This window comes from Ostrea edulis, chromosome 7 (assembly GCF_947568905.1).
Source record: "Ostrea edulis chromosome 7, xbOstEdul1.1, whole genome shotgun sequence".
NCBI lineage: Eukaryota > Metazoa > Mollusca > Bivalvia > Ostreida > Ostreidae > Ostrea > Ostrea edulis.
This window is the reverse complement of record NC_079170.1, coordinates 59,420,946-59,448,497: the sequence shown is the minus strand read 5'-3', so window position 1 is coordinate 59,448,497 and position 27,552 is coordinate 59,420,946. Positions and strand designations below refer to the sequence as shown.

The 27,552-nt window shown below is 33.7% G+C and overlaps 1 protein-coding gene and 1 long non-coding RNA gene across 3 annotated transcripts; one reads left to right on the top strand and one right to left on the bottom strand.

Annotated features, from left to right (window-relative positions):
• The first annotated feature begins 5,298 nt into the window (after nucleotides 1-5,298).
• Nucleotides 5,299-7,203, top strand: LOC125654942 (uncharacterized). Its single transcript, XR_007362520.2, has 2 exons — nucleotides 5,299-5,588; nucleotides 6,463-7,203. It is a non-coding gene; the product is annotated as an uncharacterized LOC125654942 (long non-coding RNA).
• Nucleotides 7,204-12,173: 4,970 nt separating this feature from the next.
• LOC130046451 (uncharacterized) lies at nucleotides 12,174-26,584 on the bottom strand. Of its 2 annotated transcripts, XM_056144856.1 has the most exons (8): nucleotides 25,991-26,584; nucleotides 23,544-23,642; nucleotides 23,324-23,406; nucleotides 20,713-20,937; nucleotides 20,546-20,578; nucleotides 20,298-20,415; nucleotides 17,315-17,402; nucleotides 12,174-17,229 (listed from the first exon to the last, which is right to left on the bottom strand). In XM_056144856.1, exons 2-8 carry the CDS (start codon nucleotides 23,627-23,629, stop codon nucleotides 16,843-16,845), a joined length of 1,020 nt encoding a protein of 339 aa, XP_056000831.1. In that variant the 5' UTR covers nucleotides 23,630-23,642; nucleotides 25,991-26,584; the 3' UTR covers nucleotides 12,174-16,842. The 2 variants fall into 2 exon arrangements, with proteins under 2 accessions (XP_056000831.1, XP_056000830.1); XM_056144855.1 differs by lacking the exon at nucleotides 25,991-26,584 and having other exon boundaries at nucleotides 23,544-25,428.
• Between the last annotated feature and the right edge of the window lie 968 nt (nucleotides 26,585-27,552).

Genomic DNA, 27,552 nt, shown 5'->3' with positions numbered 1-27,552 from the left:
TGAGTTTGCTGTTGTGTTCACTTAAAAATTGCCGGATCGTGGAGAAATTAATTATGTGATGTTTAAGGGCATACGAGACATTTTTTACATTTTCTCAAAAACCATTTTTTCATCTCCTCAATATGAAGAGTTTGTGTGATTTCCGAAATAGGCTTAAATTTCATATTGTAGTAATATTACCAAATAGTTTATATTAGCCTGGGTAGCATCTAACTTGTAATGTAAAGGTCCCGGGCTCGATACCCGATTGTTCCAAAGATTAACACAAAAGTACAACATTAGGGCAGACCTTGAATTAAACAACCAAGTCGACACTTTACTCATTCACTGAGTTATTTCTGTAGGCCTTACTCTAGTCATTAAACTTGATAAAATTTCCTTTACCCTAGTCGCGGGTTTGCTTTACCTAATCATGGTTAAATCTAACCTAACCGCTATATCGCTGTAATAGGCGCTGATCATTCAAATTTTATAGAATATTTACCTTCAACTATTTAGTTTGTTACAACATGAACCACCACTGTGCAATATATATTTCATATGTTTATATATTAGGTGCAAAATAACAGAAGCGTACTTTTCTGTCATCTTGGACTAGGGTAACGCACTTTACCCTAGTCCGTTTCTACACAGCGATTTTTTAAGATTAAGACAAGTAAAGATGAATGATGAAGACAATTTCAGGATTTTCAATGAGTGACTATTAAGCTATATTTGAAGTTTAGCATTTATATTAATCATAAGTTTATATTTTTGATACGAGATTTTAGTTCTTTCAGCAATTTAGCTCGTATCTCTGTATATGCTGTGCAATGTAATAAAAAAAAGTTCTTCATCTTCAATGACTTTGGTTTTGCAGGCATTAAAAAACTTGGAATGTTTGAATATCTTCTTTTTTTTTCTATAGCAAGCTCATGAGCACTTATGTAATTTTGCAGATCATTGACCTATCAAATCTATTTGTTGATTTATCAAAATAGTCTGCTCGTTTATTCATGTTATGTAATTTAATAAAAAGTGTTAACTTGTCAGAATTATGGATAATTGCGTTTGCAAAATTTGATCAATATTTCTTTGTTTAATAGAGTTGATATAAGGTTTTACATCACTATCTTTATTTAAGAAAATCCTAAACTATGTAAAGTTACATTAAATTTTTTTACCCATCGATTTGATATTTTAGTTGTTTGATATATTTTATTAATTAAGGATTCATTCTGAGTTTGATTATGATCTAAGAAGTTAACACAAGACTGTAAGACTGCATTAAATTAATTAAGTAAACGATCCAGGTCTGCTCGACATGCATCATCAGAAACTTTACAATTACATAACACATATCTGTACGTAACGTACAGAATCTCGACTGCAAAATTTATTGATTTCAACATATTATTGTTAATTAGACAAAAGGAGATACCAAGTCCAAGCTTAGATCACCAACTGATAATTACAAATGCCATACATTGTATAAATGACTATTAGATATTCATATGTGTAGAAGGATACAGAGAAAGCATGTCATCATAAAGTTTATCGCTTATATTGTTACAACTAAAAGTTTGTAGCAGAATTAAAACGACCATGCAGTGCCGTGAATATACTTCTGAACAAAAACGAATTTTCATATTTTCCTCTTTTGAAAGAGATTCAACACCTCACAATAACACAGGACGAATGTTGTTCATTTCTAATACTTTATCAAATTATGGAAAAATTTTAAGGATGAATTTATTATTTTTTCGTTAGATGGTGGAATGCGTAGCGCATGATGCAAAAGTTTTCCGTCTTTCTTTTTTTTCTCGTGGGAATTCCACGAACATCCAACGAAAAAATAATAAATTCATTCCTTATCATTTAATATTTTAAAACATTGGTTTGAATTGAATTTGCGAGTTATTCTTGGACTACATTCTATGTCATTTCGAGATGGGCGTGTAATTTGTGAATAGACAACTTTAAAAAAGAAAACTAAATCCGTTAGGCCTAATGGCGACTTCCACGAACTGTTGTTTACTGTTGAGCAAACGGGTTTCTTGTGGACTGAAGAATGCAGTTTTAAAAGGACGAGTTAGAGATAAGTCCTGTTGAGAGAAAATTGCAGGAAAAATTCCTGTGAAACTGGAATTAAGTGCAAAGTTCGATGTCGGTACTAACGGAAAGCGTGGGACACGTACATAATCAAGATGTGGGATGCCAGGTAGGGTTCTCTTGAGGGTTGTCACGGTTTCCAGGTGGACATGTGAGTGTTTCAGAGGGTTTTTCGAGCTTATCGGTGAATTCCTAAGGCTGTGACAGCTGTTGTAACGTCATACGGAAGCCTCGTTTCGTTGCCAACTCATAAACATATTTAATCCGAAATATCTGACTTTTTCCTGGCATTTTTTATGATTTTGATATTTACCGTGCCTGGCAGGATTATGGAAAAACATATTATGCCGGAGTTCGAAACCATAGTCGTTTTAAAGGGCTACAATATTGCAGTATATCATATACCTAGTAGTGTATCAGCCCTGATACACCTATCTTGGCTAGGGTGAGACAGCTGCAAGTAGGTAGGGCTGTCTCGCCCTAAGGGCCGAGATATCTCTGTCTCGGCCCGTTGTCAAGGGGCTGTCTCGCCCTCAAATTTCAAATGGCTATTTCTTCTTTAATCTTTTGAAATCTAACATAACTACATGAAAAAATGATGTTAGACACAATTTTTTTCATATATAATACTTTCTTCCACGACAAAATTTAATTTAAGCAGAAAAATTAAATAAAAACGTTTTTGAAAACAGCGCTAAATTGTAGCGAGTATCTAAGCAAAGGGGGGTAACCCAAGTAACAATTGTTTATTTAGAACAATAACACGTTTAACTTCATTTCAAAACAATCAACGTTCTAGGTGACAGAAAACAGTAGGAGGATTATGGAGGGTGATACTGAAGCATTTTCAGAAATCCCCGGTCCTAATGGAGATAAAATGTTAATTTACAGCAATTTTGATGTAGAAAACTGTTTTAAAACGATTTCTGAAATCTAAAATCCCGAGGACTTGGCAATAAAACGAGAAAAGTAGAACCATTATCTTCCGACGTATTTCAACGACTTATAGATGCTAAACAGATGGGAAACGGTAAAAAAAAAACTTACTTCAGTATAAGGTAACATTCCTTAAGCAAAGAAATAGCAGCATCAGATCTGTAAACATTCCCGTTCATACGATGACGCCACGTAAACAAAGTTCTACAACTCTTACAAATTATATGAAATATTGAAAACGGGCGAGTTTGGTAAATCCGAAAAAATAAATAAAAATCAGCAATGGAATAAAGCTACAAAACCCAGACTTTAGCATGTTTCACAATGTCAATAGTACTGGAAACGTAACCATTAAAGTAAACTCTCTGAAGGAATGAAATAGTCAAATATCGTTGTACAGTATACCATGTATTTATGTTTGGGTCAATGACCCCCCCCCCCCTCCCCCATTTAAAAAAAAAATGTTTATCAACTTGTTGTGTTTTAGGTATATGATATAAACAATATCACACTCTAATGTTGATCTCGGACCTGGGATTGCCCCTCGAGTGATCTCGGCCCTCGCCCTACGGGCTCGGGCCGAGATCAACTCTCGGGGCCAATCCCAGGTCCGAGATCAACATTAGAGTGTGATATTCTATATATCTCTGAGGCAGTGTGCGGTGTATCTGGTATTTGGGTTCGTGACATGAAGGAAGTTGTCGCAAGGTGCAAACTGGACTATTGTCATCCCCGGTTGAATAATTTAACTCTCAGCCCGGAATTGCAGAAGCCACAGGCCCCTGTATTTCTATCAATAAGTCGTTATATGATTGCTCAGAGTGATATATATATATATATATATATATATATATATATATATATATATATATATATATATATATATAAATATATATATCCAATAATAAAAGTCAAGAAACACAAAACTCGAATAACATTTCACTGTGAGCGCTTTCAGCTTTAATGCCTCTTCAGACAGTTATAAAATGAGATAATATTGCTAAGTAACGTCAACATATCACGACGTAAGTAATTGTCCTTTGTGACGTCATAATAAATTACACTGGTAGCGGTATAATACACACAATATTAGACAAAACTTGGAAATCAATTACAGAGTTCAGTTCAATGTAGTTTCAATTTTACACAGTTATTTTCTATTAAGTTTGGGATTAAACAATTTTATAAAGTATTCCTCCTTTGTAACACTGGAAATTTCGCAGTCATTATACATTTTATAAAATGGAAATATGTTGAAATCTCCATGACCACAATTGGCAAAATGTTCGGAACATGGCGAATTTCTGATACTTGGATCGCGAATTTGCTGCTTGTGGACGCGCACACGGGCGTTCAGTTTGTTGGTTTGTCCGATATAGTTTTCATTACATCAATCAATTCAATTTACTATTGATGTGAGTGATAAAGAACTACCATTTTTGGATCTCCGAATCATTAAGGATGATACCAATATAATCACGGATCTTTATTGCAAAGAAACAGATTCACATCAATATTTGGATTTCCATTCATGCCACCCTTCCCATACTAAACGTAACATTCCATACAACATGGCTAGACGGATATGTACAATAATTACGGATACTTCATTACGGTCGAAAAGACTGGAGGAATTGAAAGCATACCTTCGGCGACAACATTACCCGGAAAACCTCATTAATGACGGAATTACCAAAGCACGGAACACACCTATATCTATCTTAAGAAACTCCCGACACGAAGAAAACGATGTAAACAACGATATTCCTTTTGTAATTACGCATAACCCACGCAACCACAATATTTTTGGAACAGCTAGAAGATTTTTTCCTATATTAGAACAATCCCAAAATCTCAAAAACCTGATAAAAGAATCTCAAATAAAAAACAGCAGAAGACAGGCTCCTAATCTGAAGAGAATTCTAACGCGTGCCCGATTTACTACGGAAAATTCCAAATCCGTGCAAAAATGTGGTGATTCACGTTGCGGTACATGTAATCATCTAGAGGAAAGGCAGAGAAAAAATTCTTAAATGCGGCAAAAAATTAACACCAAATTCTAACATGACATGCAAATCCGAAAATGTAATATATTGAACTGAACTCTGTAATTGATTTCCAAGTTTTGTCTAATATTGTGTGTATTATACCGCTACCAGTGTAATTTATTATGACGTCACAAAGGACAATTACTTACGTCGTGATATGTTGACGTTACTTAGCAATTCACGCTTCCACTGGCGTCAGGGGAGTTGCGGTTATCATCTCCGCACAGCCAATCAGAATCGCGGAAGAATTGTCCGCCATTACCTCCGTCAAAACTTTTGATGACGGAGGTTTTGAGGTACAGATGTTTTAGCCTGATTACTTCGAGTTCTCATAAAATTGGTGGAATTGTGTGCATCGGGGAAATGCAACAGTGATTCACGTTACCCAGAAAGGATACTAGAAGTAATGTTTATCCCATTTCCAAACCCAAAATCACATAAAGATTAATGTTTACGTTGGATAAAGGCGTGCGGTAGGCCCCACAGTAAGAGCAGAATGGACCGGCACACAAAGTAAGTTAGTCTTAGCAGACAATTATGTATTAGTTAATAGTAATAGTTAAATCAGGGACTGATGATAATACATGCCCATGTCTTGTGTATACATGTACTAAGAGCTACAGGTGCTTGGGTTCAGGACCCCCCCCCCCCCCTTCTCCCGAATAACCTGCACGACTTGATTTAAATTATTTCTTGTTGAAAATCCTACTAATGCATGTCAACAATGTCATGCATACCCCAAAATAGCTCTTTTAAAGATTTTCCCCAATTGGATATAACAATTCGTGTAGCTAGGTTATTCAAGGGAGGGGGGGGGGTGTCATGAACCCAAGCACCTGTGCTAAGAGCTACACAATACTATTTTTTTTTTACTATAATATTATCTATTAAAAAGAATCCCCTATCTAAACTATCTTCATATCTAGGGTCAATTCATTTAATGTTTACACCAATATATATAACTATAACTAAATATGCAGTTTCTGGTCTGGTGTCTTAAATTTTCCTTGCTCAGCCATACATATCATAACATGACTGTAAGAGTGCCATATTCAAAGTTTTCGTTCCATGATTCCTACAATAGATCATACCAGGGGATAAAGTTCTAAAGTTTCAGTAATCAGACTAATTCCGTGGTCAAAGTTTTTAAATATCGATAGAATTTATGTCCATATATATTTTGTAATAAATGGTTTTAAATTCGAATTTAGATTTCATAATAATTCGAGCAAACTGAAATTTTATAAGTAGCTAATCAATTGTTGGGTGTAATGTATGCATAGGATCTTTCATGTAATAGGTCAGGTCACCTTTTAAAATTCCATGGCCCCTCTCAGCATCTGTTTTACTTCCAAATGCTAAAAAAATTGTTGTTGTTTCTTTATAGATTCATTGGATATACTTGTAACAGCAGCACAAGTCAGAATTTACAAGACCAGTTAACAGCAGCAGAAAATGCCTTTCATCAACAGAGCATACTTAATCATCACCTGCAACTCCAGTTATCAATGGAAGCCCAAGATTAACCCCACCAACAGGCCACCCCTTTTGACATTAACAGTACTCTACAGCAAGAGAGAAAAAAAACAGGGTTGTTTTTATATTATATCAATTTGAGACATGCCACATTTTGTTCTTTGTTAGAGTTTTTTTTTTATATACATCTGAGCAAATTCCCCAGTGTTTTAAAAAAGGAGGGACATAACAAATATGACAAAACAATCGCAGTTGTTATTAACACTGATGAGGCTGAGACATAATTTTGAAATCAAGGACTTGGCATCAAGATTTTGTATTTCAACACAGTGTATCAGTGATGTATTCTGTGCCTGAATTGACCTTATGTTGTGTTAGGTTGTGTTTCAATATAGTCCTATAGGAATGATATTAACAACATGACAACTGAATAAAAGCTCAATTCCCAACAACCATCGCTATCATTGATTGTGCAGAACGGAAATCACAGAAACCATCTTTAAAACTGCAGTTACAAATTATACATTCTGACTACAGATCAGCTACAACCTAAAGGGGACTTGTGGATTGTGATCCTTTAGGGGACACAATGGAAACTAGCTGTATGCTAATTTGTGTTATCTTGGATAAATAAAGGCTATTATTATTATCATATTTGTTAGTGAATTATTTACTGGATCTATGTCAGATGTTGCTGTTACAGGGAATAGTGGATTTTACAAACTCCTTTGTTAACTGATGGTGGGTTGAATTATTCTGGAAGGGGAATTCATTTTGGCAGACAAAGGTTTCACGATATCCAAAGAACCAGGGGAAATATGTCTGCACCTCTGTATCTCTGTCGGTGTATTCCCACCAGTTAGCATATGTATATATATGGAGACATCAATAAAGTTGGATAGTTTGCACCCTACTAACTCTTGGGCAAAACCCAGGGTTGAAGAGAAAATTGTAGAGCATGTGAATTCATTGTGTACTACTTGTATACAATGTGAGGAATTTATTTAAAATGATAAACATTTTATAAGAGAGTAAATTTATGTCTAACTTTGGGAAAACTTACATTATGATGAATATAAACTAGTAGATTACTTAAATTTTCCTTCGAAATGTGTGAATGCTCACAACTAAGAAAATGTAAGAATTTGTGCAGATTCATTGACAATTAAAATAGACAGATATTGTAAACCATTTATTCTTAAAGAACAATGATTATTCCATAGTTTTGAATTATTTGTTGAAAATAAAAAAAACCATGTGGTACTTAATTTATTGTCCTATTTATGATAAACTACTCCTTTAACTAAGTATTATATTGTGTTGCTGATCCTATGTAATTACAATATGTACTATAGTACAAGAGGTTGGGTAACTAATTAAAACAGATGTTTTACGAACAGGAAATTGTTTTTGGTCCGAGTCTTTATAATATTCTTGTTTATAATCCAAGTTTTCTATTGTGTGTCATTTAACATATTCTTGACTGTACTGTCAAAATGGTGATGTCTGTCAAACATTGTACACATTCTTTCTGTTGATTTACAAGTTGTTGTTTTTTTTTTAAATAGAAATAGATATTTAGGTGGACGTGGAATAAAAACTTGGAATGATCTAATTAACCCGTTACCATTAAAAAAAAATATGCATGTAAATATCTCAATGTAGATATCTAGATCTACAATATCCATTCAAGTATAATATAACTGAAGTTGAACATTTAATGGAAATCACAGATGGTATTTGAGCTGCAATGTAAATTCTTGATAATACTTAACTGTTTTTCATAAGTAAATCATAAATAATAGTAAAATAAAAGATGCAAAAGCAAGCAAGCAGATGAAACATTTTATTGAACCGGTCAACGCAGCATATATGATATAGTTATTCAGTTTCAACCGAACAACAAACATCGTCAATTCCGTAACAAAACAATTATTCAAAACTCGGAAAACGTTTCGTGATTAACCCAACTGTGTATGAACAGTAAGCATCGATGGCAGCCGAATCCTGCAATTCGATGGTTAGACGATGTAGTGTTTCTTTACTTCAAATGCAGCGAAAGCATCTAGCGCTAACAAATAAGTTATAATTGCTGTTTCTTCCGCGTTTTTACCCACTGAAATTATGTGAACATAACCTTCTCTGAAGTATGTCAAACCCTTTGACGGACTTTTCTGTGAAAATTCACGAGTAAACGAGGCGATTGGAAAGGTATCCTGTATAAGATCGAAATCGCCCGCCATGTTGTTTACATAAGTTGACGGAGTCTGAAAACATGTAACGTTCGTTGTCATCGGTGGGCGGGGCATGGAAGAGTGAATATTATTATACCTCAGTATGAGAATGCCATGCAACGCGTAATCTCATTGGTCTAGACGGTCACGTGCCAGGGAGGACAAAACTTCATATCTCCCTCTCAGAGATCATATTTCCCTATCATATTTACCCCCTCAAACTCCCCGTCGAGGCCTCATTACGTCACTTACGAATAGACCTCTCCTATGTGACCCAGCACAATATACAGATTTGTATATTGTGAGTCCGCGATTATCACGCAGGCAAATAACACTAAAGAAGTAGTTCGCAGTTAAAAGTTTGAAGATATTGATATTAAGAGCATTGATATAAAAGTATGGATTTTATTTTAAACATAAAATGATCAAAAGACCATTAAAAAGTAGGGAGACTCTGTTCGAATTATTGTGTAAAGTAATGAAATTGATGTTTACGTTCTTGTTTTGAAAGCTGTTTACGTTTGACGTTATGTTTTTTCGTCATTCTACAGTGACGTCGCAGTATACGCGGCCTAAGAAATCGCTATCCCATAATGCCTAAGTGGAAGAGTTTGGTTTGTGAGCAAACGAACTCTGGTGGAAGTTTGATTTACCCCTTGGGCAGTCTCGTGCATTTTCCATAAATTTAACGTCAAGGTAGACGAAGTATATTGTGACGTCACAATAAGTCCGAGTCATTCTACTTTCATAGTTCGTAAGGCACAAAATATGCGGGTCTCTGATACACAGTTGAATGCATGGTTTTGATTGATACAAAACGAAGCAAGTAAATCAGCATTCAAGGAGAATGGAAATACAAAAACTGGTTATCATATCTGATTATCACTGTATTTCGTTGTTTGTACCTTCTACTGTAATACATTGACGGCGCGGTGTTACCGTTAGGACGATCTCAGCTACATACAATGTATATAGATGAGCGGATGAGCGGACTCCAATTTTAAATGCACTTTTGAGTCTTGCTTTGTTTCGGTATAAGAAACAATTTATTGCATGACTGTTCGGGAGATATGAAGATTTATTCACCCAAGAAAAATCATATTTCCCTCGGGCGTTGCCCTCGGGAAATATGATTTTTCTTGGGTGAATAAATCTTCATATCTCCCTCACTATCATGCATAAATGTATATTATCTCATTTTATAACTGTCTGAAGAGGCATTAAAGCCGAAAGCGCTAACAGTTATTCGAGTTTTGTGTTTCTTGACTTTTATTATTGAATGTATTTACTGTATCAAATACCGAATTCTTTATTTACAAACTATATATATATATATATATATATATATATATATATAAAACCCTTGTGGCAGAAGCAGACGTGTGTTGTTATATTTGGGGGGGGGGGGTGTCCTGAAATAGCCATGTTTATTTCATTTTGCATAATTAATCATTATTTATATTTGATATCTGTTTGTTTTTGTTTAATAAATTTATATAGATCGATAAAATTGTTAAATCTTTCTTTTCAGGATTCCCTAATCTATATATAAATTAGCAACCACCACCCATTTTTTTTAGAAATTACCCAAAACAATAAAAATTAGGTGTAATTACCAATTTTGAGTATGCTGATTTCAAATCTGGATTCCTTTTACTCCAATTTCTTACAGAAAATGAGGTATAGTGTCTTAAACACCCCTACCGTCAGGTTGCCAAAAACGGAAAATGTTTCATTTCGCATCAAAAAGTGACCCAACTTTATTTCTTGAAACACCATTACCCAAAACAATAAAAAGCAGGTGTAATTACCAATTTTGAGTATGCTGAATCCAATTCTGAATTCCTTTTACTCCACTTCCTTACAGAAAATGAGGTATAGTGTCTTAAACACCCCTACCGTCAGGTTGTCAAAAATTAAAATGTTCCATTTCACATTAAAAAGTGACCTGAAAGTTATTTCTTGAAATAAGGCATACAACAGAAAAGGAAAACAATTAATACTGAATTGTTCCATGAACATTCTTAGTTGTTTTGGAAAGAATATATATCACCTCTGGACTTCACAGATACAGGAAAGGAAGAGGAATACGGAGCGGATCAACGATCTTAAAAGTAATCAGATTGGGCCATAGCCTAATGAACTGATGAACAGGAGCTAAAGTAAAATTAATAGGAAAACTGATTTATTAAACATCAGCAAGTCTTTTCCGAGAACTTCTGGTAGAGTTGTCGAGGGGGGGGGGGGGGGGAGGGGAGGCTGAGTTGCATCATTATCAGAATTTACCGAAACAGTGGACTCTCTGGCCAGTCGGGAGGCTGAGTGGTATCAAAATCTATTATTTATCTATTTTTATTTTTTCAAAATTCAGAAATTTAAAAACTGCATGATCAGATTTTTTTGTAACACTAATAATTAATGTCCCTTTATTGCGATGACTCTTCAAGTACAAACCATGATATTAAAAAAAATGACATGAAACAATAGAGAAATAAATAAATAAATAAAATATTTGTAAGTTACTTTATTTATCTGTTAGTAAGTCACTAATTAAGTGTAACTAGTGGCAGTGCAACTTGCAAGTGAAAATTGCATCATCGGTAGCTTATGACCCCTTTTGTTTTGTCTTGTAATTAATATTGTTGAAAATTTGGCAAATACCTCACTTTTCTTTAAACGTTAAAAATCCAGCTAATTCAGTGAGGAAGAAATGTCACTACCATATTTCGAATTTCCTCTAGACTATATCAAATTAAATACCGCACTGCTATCAATCACATATTGACACTGGTAGGGGTATGGGGACCTGGGCTGTGAGTGTAATGGAAAAGATTCTGATGAAAATAAAGATTCACTCATCATTCAGAAATGTATAAACATTGTATTATTGTATACCACCGGTACGTTGTGAGTACGTTAATAATGGGAGTTATCTTTTCTTGGATATCTAAATTAATCAAATACTATATGAACACGGGCAATTATCGTCCATGTTTGATCTCAGTATAATTTATTCATGCATAAAATGTATTAATATGTCACTCTTTGTTGCGTATTTCACCGTTAAGTAAATGTTTACATATACTCGCTCTGCTTAATCGCTTCAATCTCAAGGGGATTTTCTGGAATGTGCCTAATCACGTGAGATACGCTAAATATAGCTATTTTAGATCCGAACGATCAACTTCGCATCATTCGTAGGTTCTAGGTTTATCCATACTAGCCCGTAAAAAATAGGGTGGAACCTCGTCCCACTTTTCCTGTAGAAATAAAAATAGAACATGACGCGCCACCTAGCGAGCGTGGTTGTTGCTATATAAATACGAAGCACCCAGAGGACTCCCCAACATTCCAATAGAAAGTAGTTCCGGTCATTTATTTTATTTTTTTCGTTGGATACAATATTCCAATAATTTTTCAACCAATGAAAAAGCGTGTAACATGTAAAATTTAATGATTCGCATTTACTGTAAACAAAAAAGAAATGATAGGCGTCAAACTTAAAAACCACATTCACAGTTTATACTAGGACTAATATATCATATCTATATAAGCCAAAACTCAAACTACAGCTATGCCTTAATTTTGTACTAATTATATTTTTATATATACTTATATTATTTTACTACAGCAAAGTAACGGAGTGCTTTCTTTATACTTGGAAGTATGAGTGGGTTTTATTTAAATGACATTTTTATTTCCCAGACCTATCACTACATGTATAACATCACAAATAGACCAAACGATAAAAAAAAAAGTGTAGAAAGCTGCCAGGGATGGGGCCCTGACTAAGCTCCACTAAATAACAATATCATGTACATGCATTCCCTATTACATCTCGCAGGATGTAGAAGAAAAAAATAAGAAAAATACAAGATTATATAATCATATGCGAACAAAGTTATACAAATATAAATACATTATTTCTAGAGGATATGAAAGAATTCCGTGACAATTACCCAAAGGGCCCTTCTCACACTCCAAAAAGTTCATTTTGACCCTGGGTAGTCATGTAAATGGGAAGGCAAATCATTTCCCTTTACTTTATTTGTACATGATAAAAACAAGTATGCAATATAATTTGTAATATAAATATATAAGGTTAAAAAAATTTACAATGCTATCAAGAATATGTGAAAACGATACCTTGTTAAATCTTTTGTATACAAATACATGTACATTGAATTCAAGGATTTACATGATTTTGAATGTCATATGTTTTGTATTCTATAATACATTTTATATTTGTAAATTTTACATGCAATTGGTGATAAAAGATTATTTAAAAAGATTGTTTTCTCATTGATTTCCCCCCAAACAAACAAGAACAATGTTTTTCCATGAAACTTGAAAATTCAATGTTTTCTCAACAATTTTCCAAATTTCACAAATATTTTTACATTTCAGTACCAGATGCTCATTATCCTCTTTTTCCTTACATAGTGAACATAAATCTTTATCAGTATCTTTCCATTTCTTTAACATAACTCGGTTGCTGGTTAAATTGTTCAACAACTTGTAATTGATCGATTGATTGATGTTTTTCCGCCACACTCAACAATTTTTCAGTTAATCAGCAATGTGGGTATCAAAAATATACATATGCGAACATTTTCTTGTAAAACAAAGGAAAACCATCCATTATTTCATACTACATTGTATTTGATATTAGTTATATTAGTATTGCTTAAATAGTCAAAATCATAATTATTTTCCAAACATATGCTATTATATGAATATATTGCCCTCGGGGAATGTGATTTTTCTTGGGTGAATAAATCTTCATATCTCTCTCACTATCATGCAATAAATGTATAATATCACTCGTTGTCAAGTACTGTAACCCGTTGCTAGATACTATCATCCTGGAGCGCATGCTTTCTGTTCTCAGAGGTTAACAATATATATTTTTTCAAATGCTTCTCGACCAATCAGATTCAAGTATTTTACATAAAAGTATAATAATCACAAAATGGTATAATCTATTTCTTTTATTTAATATTTTCTTAATTTAATTTTTGATAAAATATCAACAACTCCAATGCCTCCACTAATGACAGTTCCGATTAATGTATTTCTTTTTATTCTATCTCTTTTATTCCAAATGAAATTGTAAATAAATCTAAGTCTTTGAATGAAGCTATATATATAACTTTAGATATTGCGAGACTATTAATTATCTTTATCATGGCCAATATATACACTTAATGCTTTTACACATGAAACATTTACATAAACATTATGAATTTTCTTAAATCGGTTTTTAAAGGTCCAGTTACTATGCATTCGGTTTTTGACATATTTAATCTCATACCCGAAATATAACTAAAATTATTTATCACCTCGAAGACCTTCTTTAAAGACTTTTCATTTTCCATTGGAAGGGTAGAATCATCTGCATGCTGTATTATCTTAATGTCTTTTTCCATTCCTTCTTTTTGAAACCCATGTATGCTGGGGTTGTTTCTTAATGAAATTCCTAATATTTCAGCCACAAAGAGAAACAAGATTGCCGATACTGGACATCCCTGCCTTATGCCCCTATGCATCATGCAAGTTTTGGATATCCATCCATATTTTTTTTTATTCTGAAGATTACATTTGCATGTAAAACTTATACGGTAAGATTTGAATCCATTTAATCAAATTTTCACCAAAGTTAAATCTTTTCAGTACTTCAAACATAAAATTCCACTCAATCGAATCAAAAGCTTTCTGAAAGTCTAAAAATGAAAGTATAAGTTATTGATTATTTTCTTTGCAATAATCAAAAATGTCTAAAATTAATCTTGCATTTAGTGCGATATTTCTTCCTTTTATATAAGCTGTTTGATTTATTGATATCAAATCATCTAGCAGTTTTTGTAAACGCTTGGCAAATACGAAAGCTATTATTTTATAGTCTGTGTTGGTAAGGCTAATGGGTCTATAATTTCATAGGTTTTGATCGTCTCCTTTCTTATACATTAATGTAATCAACGATAATCTCTGTGTAAAAGACATTGTATTTAAATCAAAAATACTTTGTAAAACACAATAGATGTTGAGTGTTTTGAAACTGCTAACTGATATTGTTTCCCATAATAGGTATGTCCAAGGGTCCGTGTTTGTCCAACTCTTTATTATATATTGTACCACGGTTATTGTAAAGATCAAAGGAATGCTGCAGTCATTATTCTGCGATATACCTTCATACGTAATAACTGATTATGAGAAAATTGATACAAATCTCGCCTGCACTTATTGTTTTTAACTGATAATTCAATTATATAATCATATATCAATAAATGTATATCTTATAAAACAAATCTTTGAATGACTGAAGATCTTTGCTATTCAGTATAAATCAATAGTCTGCATTCTAAGATCGATCCAAATGTAAACAAATACATTTTTATGTCGATGCACACACGGTTTTTTTGGACTGTGCAATCACAGCAGTTGAAATATTTAGTCAACATCAAACTAAATGCTTAATATATTTTTCAAAATAGATCTACACTGTAGTATACCCTACCATCTCACTTTTTCCATCATCAAACAGTCCGTTTCGGAAAATGCCATGACCTCATGGTGACCTAATTCGTAGATGTATAGGTAAACTACCGACTCGGGTATTTTTGTGCCGTTGCAGAATAGGAATAAAGTTCTTGTTTTCGTGTATATTGCTGGACTAACGCCTCGGCTTTTATATTTTAAAACAACATTTCTCGACCTCGGAGGTTATCCTGCAATATACACGAAACGAGAAATGTTGTTTCGTTGTCGTTGTTCGTTGTCGTCACCTTTCATGAGATTGGTGACTGTTCGTTATCTTCGCCTTCCATACTATATATCGAGTTCCATCTGCGAACAGCTTGTAATATGAACGATTTATCAAATATTTCCAATTTCCTAAACGGTGGATTGTAATCTGAAGAGTTGCTTCATGATTAGAAGCGATATTTGGGATAGATGGGACTATATTTTTTCACATAAACTGGAAATAATTTGTTGTAAATATTATTCATGGTCAACGGATTAGTCCCGTCATGCCTTTTATCAAGTGGTTCATACCCTGTTTTTAGTACAAAACATTTCTTGGAACTATTATTGAAAAACCTGTAATAATTCTTAATGCTGTTGATTTCACCTGCTGAATTTTTTCAGCATCTTGCACGGTACAGCCAGACCAGAGTTGAACTTCATATTGTACTAGCTGTTATCTTATAAAGGCGGCATGTGTCTATATACTTTAGAAAGTGTTTTTCATGTTACAGAAAAATTCAGCTTTTTGAGAAGTCCTATTTTCTTTTACATGTAGGCTTTGTTTATAATTTCATCAATATAGTTTGATGAGCATAGAAATTCATTATGAACGTCCATTGGTTTTGTGAATTTATAATTTTTCATAAGTGTAGATGCATGTATAGAAAGTATAAAGATAATAATAAGAATGATAATGATAAAAAATCTCAGCAAAATGTATGTAAAAAACAACTTAAATCCCAATGGAAATGAAATGAAAATAAAATATGATGAGAAAGTCAATATCATGTAATCCATGTATTGTCTTCTTGAGTGTTTGTCATTTGAAACAGTCAATAAGAATTCTCTCTATCTCTCAAACAGTCAATAAGAATTCTCTCTATCTCTCAAACAGTCAATAAGAATTCTCTCTATCTCTCATACAAACAGTCAATAAGAATTCTCTCTATCTCTCAAACAGTCAATAAGAATTCTCTCTATCTCTCATACAAACAGTCAATAAGAATTCTCTCTATCTCTCAAACAGTCAATAAAAATTCTCTCTATCTCTCATACAAACAGTCAATAAGAATTCTCTCTATCTCTCAAACAGTCAATAAGAATTCTCTCTATCTCTCAAACAGTCAATAAGAATTCTCTCTATCTCTCATACAAACAGTCAATAAGAATTCTCTCTATCTCTCAAACAGTCAATAAAAATTCTCTCTATCTCTCATACAAACAGTCAATAAGAATTCTCTCTATCTCTCAAACAGTCAATAAGAATTCTCTCTATCTCTCAAACAGTCAATAAGAATTCTCTCTATCTCTCATACTCTTTTTGAGAGTTTACAGTAATTTTCGCCAAGTCTGTCTCCCAGACTGAGATAGTCGAAATTGTTTGTATCGTCTACCACATGCCCATGGTTAACATCTAACGCATGCCCATGATTAACATCTAACGCATGTCCATGGTTGACAACTAACGCATGTCCATGGTTAACATATAACGTGTGCCCATGGTTAACATCTAGCGGATGACTATCTGTCCCTGTCTGAATCATTCCAATTTGTTCATAATGATCTACATGTATATCTATCTCATCAACAAACTCGGATTTGTTTGCGGCTTTTGAAAAATTGTTGCACAGATTACTGTTTTGACAAGATGATGAAGCTTGAGATCTCGACAGCACTTCTAGTATTTGGTCAGCATTCTGAAAATGAAAACAAAACATTCCCAAGGTATTATGTGTACAATCTTCACATTCAATATTGATTGAAATAATATATTGATAATACCAAATCATCCTGTGATGTGTCACCATTGACTGCATTCTGCACAGCTTCTGGACTAGTACTTTCTGTAGACTGACTTTGGCATGTTCTCCTGGAATGAAATAAGAAATCTACACTCATATAGTTGTGTTAGCTCCTATTTTGTATGTGGAGAAATGCAATAACGGATTTACTTATAATTAACTTTCATTTAAAGTACTACACTAGTGCAGTGGGTATCAGGAGAACCCGTACCCAGGAGAACTCGTACCCAGAAGGTTGGGTACGTGTTCTCCAAGAGAAGTCGTACCCATCAATATCTGGGTACCAGTTCTTCTGGAGAAAAACTTTGTCATTTATCAAATAGAAATGTGGGTACAAGTTCTCCTAGAAAAAACTTGTCAATTGTATTATAAAAATCTGTCTACGAGTTATCTTCTCCAGGAAAACTCTTACCCAAACTTAACTTACGACCTGTGTATACTAATAATAACTAATTATTAGTAGTATACTGAGGTCGTAAGTTATTTACAGAAACAAGTGCCTGTGACGAGTTATCCTGGGTACGAGTTCTCCAGAAGTCCTGCAGTGCACTGTAAAAAAAAAATCGTTTTAGGTCAATAATGCTTTATTACACATTTGTGAAACAGTTTTTTACGCGTTTTCATCTTAAAACGTTTTTCAATGCTAAACATGTTTACAAAGGTATTCTTTTTCTAAACACATAATACGCCAATGTGTTTTTAAGAAATAAACATTACATGTTTAAAATCATCCTTTGATTCCATTTGATTCACTTATAGTTAAAGCTTCGTGTTGCTATTATGATAATTTTTACCTGCATAAATCCAAAGAAACTGACATCCTGTATCAACATCAGCAATCAAATAATGAAATATTGTACTAAGATATATGAAGAATTGCGACAGTGTTTTCCCCTATAATAGGTCTAAAACTTCATTGTTATTTCGGATTTCAAACATTTCGGTTGAGCATCACTGAAGAGACATTATTTGTCGAAATGCGCATCTGGTGCATCAAAATTGGTACCGTATAAGTTTTACATTCATAATTTATTTTCGAGCAGTAAAATTGATACACACATGTTTATACACAAATGTACTTCCTACAGAAATGCAAGTTTACATAATCCAGCATCTCATCAATATATTGCATGTATATCTGTTTAATAGACAACATAATTTACTGTATTGAAGTGTTTCTATTTAGACACTATTTTCCAAAAGATATGAAACAGAATTGTATTGTTCGCGGTCGTTTTCTAATAAACTGTGTGTCTTTGTCTTTCGCGTTGGACTTTGGCACTGACTTAAAAAACAAAATACACACAAAAGAAAAACAAGCAAAAAATGAATAACGGTCCCCATATATATACTTGCTATTTTAGCACGTATTTACGTAGGAGGCCATCCCATTTTCTATATTTCCATTTGTATGAAAAACTGTTAATTACAATGTATGCACTTATGGTAATTGTTTTCATCATTTAAATAGAATGATAAGTTTGGGACCTTTATATATCAATATGATGAAGTCGTTTCAACAATATGTATACATTTGTTTAGTAGGGGAAAAGTAGAAAATCATTCTCCTGCCTAGTTTTGGGTTGTCCACCATTGTGTATAGGTTTCATCCCAGTATGGATGACCACTAATTTCTTCCTGTAAAGTGGCGCGAATTACATAATTCCTTAAAAATGTTTACACCCTAAACATGGCTAGATTACTATGCTCATCTCAGAGCCAGATTAAAACCCAGTAAGATGAACACGTTTAAAATCCACACGCCTTCAAATAGGACATGTTTTGTTAGTGTCGTGATTTTAAATGTTTACCGAACAACTAATATCAATCGTATATGCATTTTTACAGTATCCGGTATATTGATAGACTGTCCCTTAAAATTGACACTGATCAGCGCAAGGAAATCCGAAAATGAATTCACGTGCCATGTAATGCTCCTTTTCCATTCATCACGTGAATGCTACCTGTTGTCATATATTAAACAAGATAAGATATAACTGTTGATACATTCAAAACGTTTCTTATACCGTGCAAACCTGGAAAACCAAATGTCTATTTCCCTAGTCATTCAGTTAAAACTTTTTATGTCATTTATCGAACTTTCTTAAACATATTAAAACTGTAATATCTCCGACATTTCTTGAAAACAAATAATTATCTTTGATAGAAAAATACATGTAATACTACGATTGAGGACAAAATTATGAAGCCTTGAATGATATTTCAGTCATTTTGTATTGGAGTGATAGTTTGGGTTATGATATTTCAGTCGTTTTGTTTTGGAATGACAGTTTGATGGTATTTTAGTCGTTTTGTTTTGGAGTGACAGATTAGGTAATGATATTTTAATCGTTTTGTTTTGGAGCGACAGTTTGGGTAATGATATTTTTGTCCGTTTTGTTTTGGAGTGACATATTGGGTAATGATATTTCCGTCGTTTTGTTTTGGAGTGACATTTTGGGTAGTGATATTTTAGTCTTTTATTTTGGAATGACAGTTTTGGGTAATGATATTTCCGTCGTTTTGTTTTGGAATGACAGTTTGATGGTATTTTAGTCGTTTTGTTTTGGAGTGACTAAAATCTGGAAAACAATTTTATCTTCCTTGTAGAACGAGAAAGGTCTTCATTTCATTCACCGGGAGCGATTATATTTACTCTCTCAATTCAATGTCACTTCATTTTAAACTTCCATTGACAAAATGTAACAAATAAATGCATCTAAAGTCATGAAATACGTGTACATAACATGTTTGATGGTGTTGAAATCAAATAGGACTTATTCATTTAACATGTAAACTGAATTAATTCGAACATAATCTTCCCTCAAGTCCATTGATATATTTGCTCTAAACCATCAATATCCAAATGGATCTTTATTTTTTATGCATATCATTATGTCATGTCCACGGTCGAATTGAATATCAAACTCAATATATATACATATACTTTATATATATCTTACCAACTAAGTATTGACTTTAAACAAACACCCACGATTACTCCAGAGACAAGGCAAATGATCCCTACAATTATGGGCGGTCCATGCTTTCTGGCGCTCTTTTCGTCGCAATTACCAGACTCTACAGCCAATTCAATAAAAATAATTATAGCTTACCTAGTAATGCAATACACAATTCAATGTGTTATGTAACTTGAAATAATTTAAGATGCAATCCATTCATGTGTGCATGTAACAATCTGCATACTCACTGTTCGCTCGATATTGTTTAAAATCATCCATATCTATAAATAGAAACATTGTTTTTTAATAATATTAAATCCTTATTGATCTTTGATTTCAACCATATTTTGGAGAATTCGATTACTACGGATTTAGACGATCACTAGAAATTCATTCTATGACAAAATAAACATACCACGTGCACATTCCTTGCACTTCCGTTTCCTGTCTCTAATTATACACACGACAGAATATGATGTACCTCTTGCATCGCCACCGCAGAAAAACAATCGAGAGTTTTTGATGAGATGAGAATTCTTGTATGTGATATTTAGACTTAGGTATACATGCCATGAACTGTCATTGGAGTGAACATTTGATTTCTGGGATGTCAGCGTACAACACTGGGTACACTGTGAATCTGAAAGAAAAATATTCTGAAGTTCAATTAAATGAAACTGTCAATGGATCCATCATGAATGCTTGTTCGTCATCTAGCGACGTCACCATTAGCTGTAGTAGAGCTACAAATTTCGACCTATGCATGAAACTTATGGCCGTAACAGTGAGTTCTTTATCGTGTTCTCTGGGGTTTTTTAGGTCATGTGCCAAAGACCTATGACATTTAGAGGGGGCAAAGGTCACTACCTATGTTGAACTTCTTAATTTGCACAACGAAATCCCTAACCGCAAAACATTAGATCAACCATGAAAACATTGGACTACATCAAATTAACATTATACTACATGTACATGAAATAACATTATACTGCATGAAATAACATTATATTACATGAAATAACATTACGCTACATGAAATTAACATTATTACTACCGGTACATGAAATTAACATTATTACTACCGGTACATGAAATTAACATTAGATTACATGAAATAAGATTATACTATATGAAATTAACATTATTACTACATGAAAATAACATTATACTACATGAAATTAACATTATACTACATGAAATTAACATTATATTACATGCAATTAGCATTATTGCTACATGAAAATAACATTATACTACATGCAATTAACATCATCCTACGTGAAATTAACATTATACTACATGAAATTAACATTATACTACATGAAATTAACATTATACTATATGAAATTAACATTATTACTACATGAAATTAACATTATACTACATGAAATTAACATTATATTACATGCAATTAGCATTATTACTACATGAAAATAACATTATACTACATAAAATTAACAATATACTACATGAAATTAACATTATTGCTACATGAAATTAACATTATACATGTACTACATGGACGTAACACTTTACTGTAATGTATATAGTTAGAAGTGCATGTACCTTCATGCACGTCCATTTGATTGGGTGACTATGAAGACTATTTTGTTTCAAAAACAAAGTACGAAGGGAACACATGCATGTGAACATTTCTCAAAATACATTTTTCCAAATTTTAGTACACCCACCCTCTTAACGAATGCTTCCTAAGTGGCAACGAAATATTAAATTTCCTATGAAAGTCTTTCTCTTTCTCTCTCAGATACTAGTCGTATGCCGACAAAGCCGCTATCGTGAGACATGCCCTTACAAAGTAGAGTAGAAGTTTCCTTGTTTTCCCAGCAATTGTACAGAATACGAAAATTCTAGCGCACATTCAGAGCCAACAGCAGTTGGGGTAAAACATTGCATAAAATTGAAGCACATTCCTGCAAGAACCAACTGACGTACAGGTCATACGTATTTCAAAATTCAAAACAAAGAAAATTGAAGTAAGAATAGAAGCAAGAGGCCTACATCGCGCACCTCAGACACCTTGCACCTATTGTTGTTCAGGTATTGTGATTTTCAAAAGATTTTTAAATCTTTATTTCCATTTTTGATTTTGATCTCATATTGTGGGCCCTAACTAGCTCCGACGTCCCTAAATATCCCCCAGGGGGTTATGATTTGAAAACGTTTGAATTCGCACTGCTTGGAGATGCTTGTATCATGGCCCTGTGGGTTTTTTTACACGAAGAATTCTAAAGCTTTTCCATGTACATTCGCATGTAAAAAGTTGATCCCTATAGTGGTCCCACCCTACCTCGGGCCATAATTTGAACAAACGTGAATCTGCGATACCTGGGAATGCTTTCATCCTGTTCCTCTTGAGTAGGAAATTTTTTAAGTTTTTTTCCTACGGTAATCTGCCTGTAAACTTTGATCCTAGGTAGAAGCCTTCCCAACCCACGGAGGCCAAGATTTGACGAAACTTGAAGCTACACTATATCAGGAAGTTTTCATGTAAATTTCAACTTTTCTGACCCTGTTGTTCTTTCAATCACCCCGACTTTCATCTTTTCTTAATGATCTCCCCTCAGAAGAGAGCATGGTCCTTCATTTGAACAAACTTAAATTTCCTTTACCCAAGAATGATTTGTGCTAATTTTGATTGAAATTGGTCCAGTGTTTCTGGAGAACATAAAAATGTGAAACCTAACAAACAGACAGACGAAAAAAAAAGTGATCAGGAAATATCACTTGAGCTTTCAGCTCACATAAGCAACAATATCAATTCCGATGAAAGTTTATGACCTCATGCAACAGGTATCAACACTACAGCAAACATGAAAATCATGTCACACAATAAATTATCTTTAAAAACGTCATGCGTATACCGTACTGCCAGCTATAAATACACTAATTGCTAGATCTCTATTATACATAAAAGATGACGGCAACGAACAACGACCAATCCCACGACTCCCACAGGCAATACAATACATATATAGCCACCAATGTTGGTTATGTATGACCCATACCTGCTATGGTCGCTACGTCAATTGAACAATTCTTCCTCATCAGCATCTCTTCAAAATCTATTGCACTTTGTAGATTTATGGACCTATTGCGATATCAAATAAAATATAGCTTAGAAAAGTAATATTTTTATGTTCTAACAAGAAACGAAGAATGATGATTTAATGTACCTAAGAAAAGTAAATTAGATTCATCGAAGACGAAAATAAATAAAATAGGTACGTTTGCAGTTGTTGTCTAGTCTTCAAGATAAGGCAACTGTGGACAATGAAAACTATGAGTACAAGATTTGTCGGGCAGTTATCCATTGAGGAGTTCGTTCTGAAATTATAAAAAGATAGTTTTATCCACATGCTCTCAGCGTTTTTATTAAATATATATAGCAAAATATATCTTCATATAAACAAGCAATTCACATGGTACATTGTTTATCACGCCATCACCTTGGTTTTCTTCTTTACCAGCTGCGTCGCTTGCAATTTTCAACGGAAAGTTCGATTCAGTATTTAATTGTGCAAATGATACTTCCCTTCCTGATGCCTGGGCGGGAAAATAAGGGAGAGGAACTGAATGCAAGGTTGTGTGCAATAAAAGTCAGACACAATTGTGTGGATTATAGACAAGCTAGCATAAAGAAGTTTAGTAAATCTATTGTAACGTATTTACATTAAATTCTGGGATCGTACCTGGTCAATTCCAGGATTTGTGGTATTCAACAATAACTAATTTAAACTAATTGGTATGATTTTAGTGGACTGCCAAACTATACAAATATGTCCTAACCTTATCCAGGTTAATTATAATCAAACAGAGAATCACTATATCAATCAGATGCAAGCAACTGGTAGTGCTAACTTAAAATGTAGAGCCCAGTCGCCCTCGGATTACCCCATATACTGTAGGACGACTTATTCAGGACGGACAGTATATGTGGTAGCCCTTCAACCACTACACTCACTGTAGGACGCCTTATTCAGGACGGACAATGAGTATAGCGGCCTGAACGACGGTCTGTTCAGCCAATGCGGACGACACCAAAGAAAACAAACTATGGCTAGCCTCTTTACTGGAGGTCAACCTCTTCGTGGCAGGCCAGACTTCTGATGGCCTTCAAAATTCACTCTCTAACTGTAAGAACAGGCGAGGAATTGTACTTTATTTAATTTACAAACTTACACTGTTTTCTTCTTCCTTCCTCTGCTGAACGCTAGCAACAAATGAAACAGACGACTGCGGAGTCTCGGTATTTATACACAAATTAGATCACGTGATGTAAAGTGACTAATTGAGAACTCTGCATGGTCGTACCTCAAATATCCGGAATCATTACACTATCGCAAAACAACATTTGAATTGCTTCGATTCCAACCCATTAAGTCGCCCATTATGACACAATTGAAAATTTACGGATAAGTAGGACAGGACATTTGGATGTATAAACGTTTGAGAGTATGCAAACGAATATGTATGTGGGTGTCAATTCAATTGTGAAATTTTCTTACCATGTATGACATTAACTTTCAACTCATTTTGATACAAGGAATGCATGAATATGCGAAGTAAACATGTTTAATGTTTAAAAAACAAAACAAAGTATAGACTAATATAATTATTTAAGATCCATTTCCTTGTTAAAACATCTTTTCCATTCAAAATTTACTGTATACTATTTTCAATTTCATCGACTAATGACATAATGGCTATTTCGAAATAATATCGACTTCCGTCCTCTCTTTACCGATTTTTCGAATTTGAGAAGCAGTGGACGATGTTTGATGGTTGATTATAGCCGATGATTGAACCTTATTTCCAAATCACTATGACGATGGGAGACATAAGACCTAGACAGAGTTGCATCTAAACGGTAGGGTGTAATTATCATTAATTCCATTTTTTTCGCCGAAGATTGCTAGCAAGGTAGCTGGTAAATAGAAAACCAAGATGGCGGCGTGATTTTCCTTGCGAATCGTTTATACCGGGGGTATATATTCAAAACGTCGAGAGCCTGTGGTTTTATTCTATATGAAAGGTGAACATAACGAACAGTGATCAATCTCATAACTCCTATAAGCAATACAAAATAGAGAGTTGGGCATACACGGACTCCTGGATATACCAGAGGTGGAATCAGGTGCTTAGGAGGAGTAAGCATATTTCTTTTCAGAACAATTGCATAGTCATCAATAGACACGAACATCAAATTTTTCAAGGAGACATTTAAGAGCAATACTGTTTCATTTCTGGGAATATCATTGAGATTTGATTTAGCTTAAATCTTCTCATTGAGCATGCTTCTGATTTGGTGAATGCATATGTACATGTATACACTTTCAATAATTTTAAAATTAATCTCTAAACTGTTTAATATGATTAAAATCAGATCCTTTGAACCGTTACACTGGTACGATGTATGTGAGTAGATCAAAGGACGTCAGACTGTAAGCTGTTTAGAATTTAGAATAACTATGCTTCACATCTGCATAATTTGCATTAAGCGCCAACGCACTCAATGAAGTATTTCGGTGTGAAGCGTCGCAATTCATACACGCAGGTATTTTCAAAAATGAAATTTATTTCCTAAGACTTCCATCTGTTACTTGTTGTGTTTTCTTTATATCTCTCTACTTTTGCATGCTTGAATACAATAAATGTATCTAGATACTGCTTACCTTGAAATTCCGACTACGAAGTTCTATAGGCCCTAGTATATGTACGTATAAAACGAAATGGAAGTCTGAAGTTAATTCACAGTCCCATCAAAAAATATTTGAAACAACTTAAAGTTTATCTGCTATTAACAACGCTTTTATTCATTTTCTTCCATATACTTCCTTATCTTTATTTTGCATGGATCACATGCCCATTGTGTTTGCTAGTCAGAAATGAATAGAACTAAGAATTGTTTTTGCACAAAGATAATGCTAGAAGTATGAAAGTCAGACTGAGAATATGAAGTGGCATTTATATATACTCTTAGATGATGTACATGGCATGTTACAGGAAGGAAATATATAAAACACAAGATAGGCCACCAGCACCATACAATGAATATTGTTTAATGTTCCTTCCCCGGGAAGAACAAAATGTCAAAAATACTAAAACAACCAACTATGACTATGGTAACTGATTTGTCCACATTTTACAGCATCCATAGCTTGTAACTTATACACCTCCTGCAAAGGGTGAACCAATTGTCATTAAACAATTATCTACTAGTCACACACCATCAACAAACTGCCAGTAACATGTAAAGGCAATGTGGTCACTGGGGATGTAGCAAGCAGTAGCCCTTACAGTAATATACTGCACTCACTACTATATAAGGTCCAACATCGAATATTTGATAACCATAACCTACATGAATGGTGTCCGAATGACTTGAACTTGATAAGTAAGCCTAGAATTCTTAGATGAATTCATCGAACCAGAAAAACAATTAATGGATGTTTATGACCTGCACCAGAGTAAGTTACTGACTCAGTATTATTCCCTAAGGTCACTTAATCGTACTGTGTGTTTATTACAATGGTTTGTTGCGGACACTCTAATGAAAATCTTTAAAACCGCCATTACCTCATTTTGTCTCCTGATATCATGATTTGAACAAACTTGAATCTTCATTATATAAGATATAGTTTATGAAGGTTATAGCTCTTTATCCTCCCGTATCAAAGATCGAAAGGTAAATGTGCATTCCTTGTGGCAAGACCTTTATTATACCTAAGTGTTTTACCTTATGATCTTAACCTTGGAGTTGACCTACTTTTAATAAAAGTTGATCTAGGTAATATCTCCTGCATTCTTATTGTGTCTATAGATTCCATATCACAAGACCTGCCATTCCATACCATGATCTTTGACCTTATGACTTTGACCTTGGAGTTTGAACCAAACTTCAAAACTTTATCCAAAACGTTAACATTGTTTATAATTTTTGAAGGGTGAGAGATATGGATCCATTATTTTATTTGTGTATTTCTTGTAACAAGACCTTTCTTTTGTTATTAAAGTTTCTGACCTTGTAACCTTGACCTTGGAGTGTCTCTTTGTTGCCACTGGGTGCATAGTGTTTCAAGAACACATTTTGTTTTGTTTAGTTAATAAGATATTAACTCCTTTTCTAAAATTCATCTACATTTTCCATAAAAAAAATTCTATAGAATATATTGGATTTCTATTCTCAAAGCTTTAGATATTTTTGAATACAGGTTTTGTACATATTCAGTGTAAT

What these genes read in the sequence shown, in the direction of transcription:
- LOC130046451 (XM_056144855.1), bottom strand. Translation starts at nt 23,674, where the DNA reads ATGTGGATAAAACTATCTTTTTATAATTTCAGAACGAACTCCTCAATG. An exon ending in ACTAGACAACAACTGCAAAC is followed by an intron (nt 23,407 to 23,543) that starts GTACCTATTTTA and finishes ATATCGCAATAG; the next exon opens with GTCCATAAATCTACAAAGTG. An exon ending in TGACGTAGCGACCATAGCAG is followed by an intron (nt 20,938 to 23,323) that starts GTATGGGTCATA and finishes TTTTTCTTTCAG; the next exon opens with ATTCACAGTGTACCCAGTGT.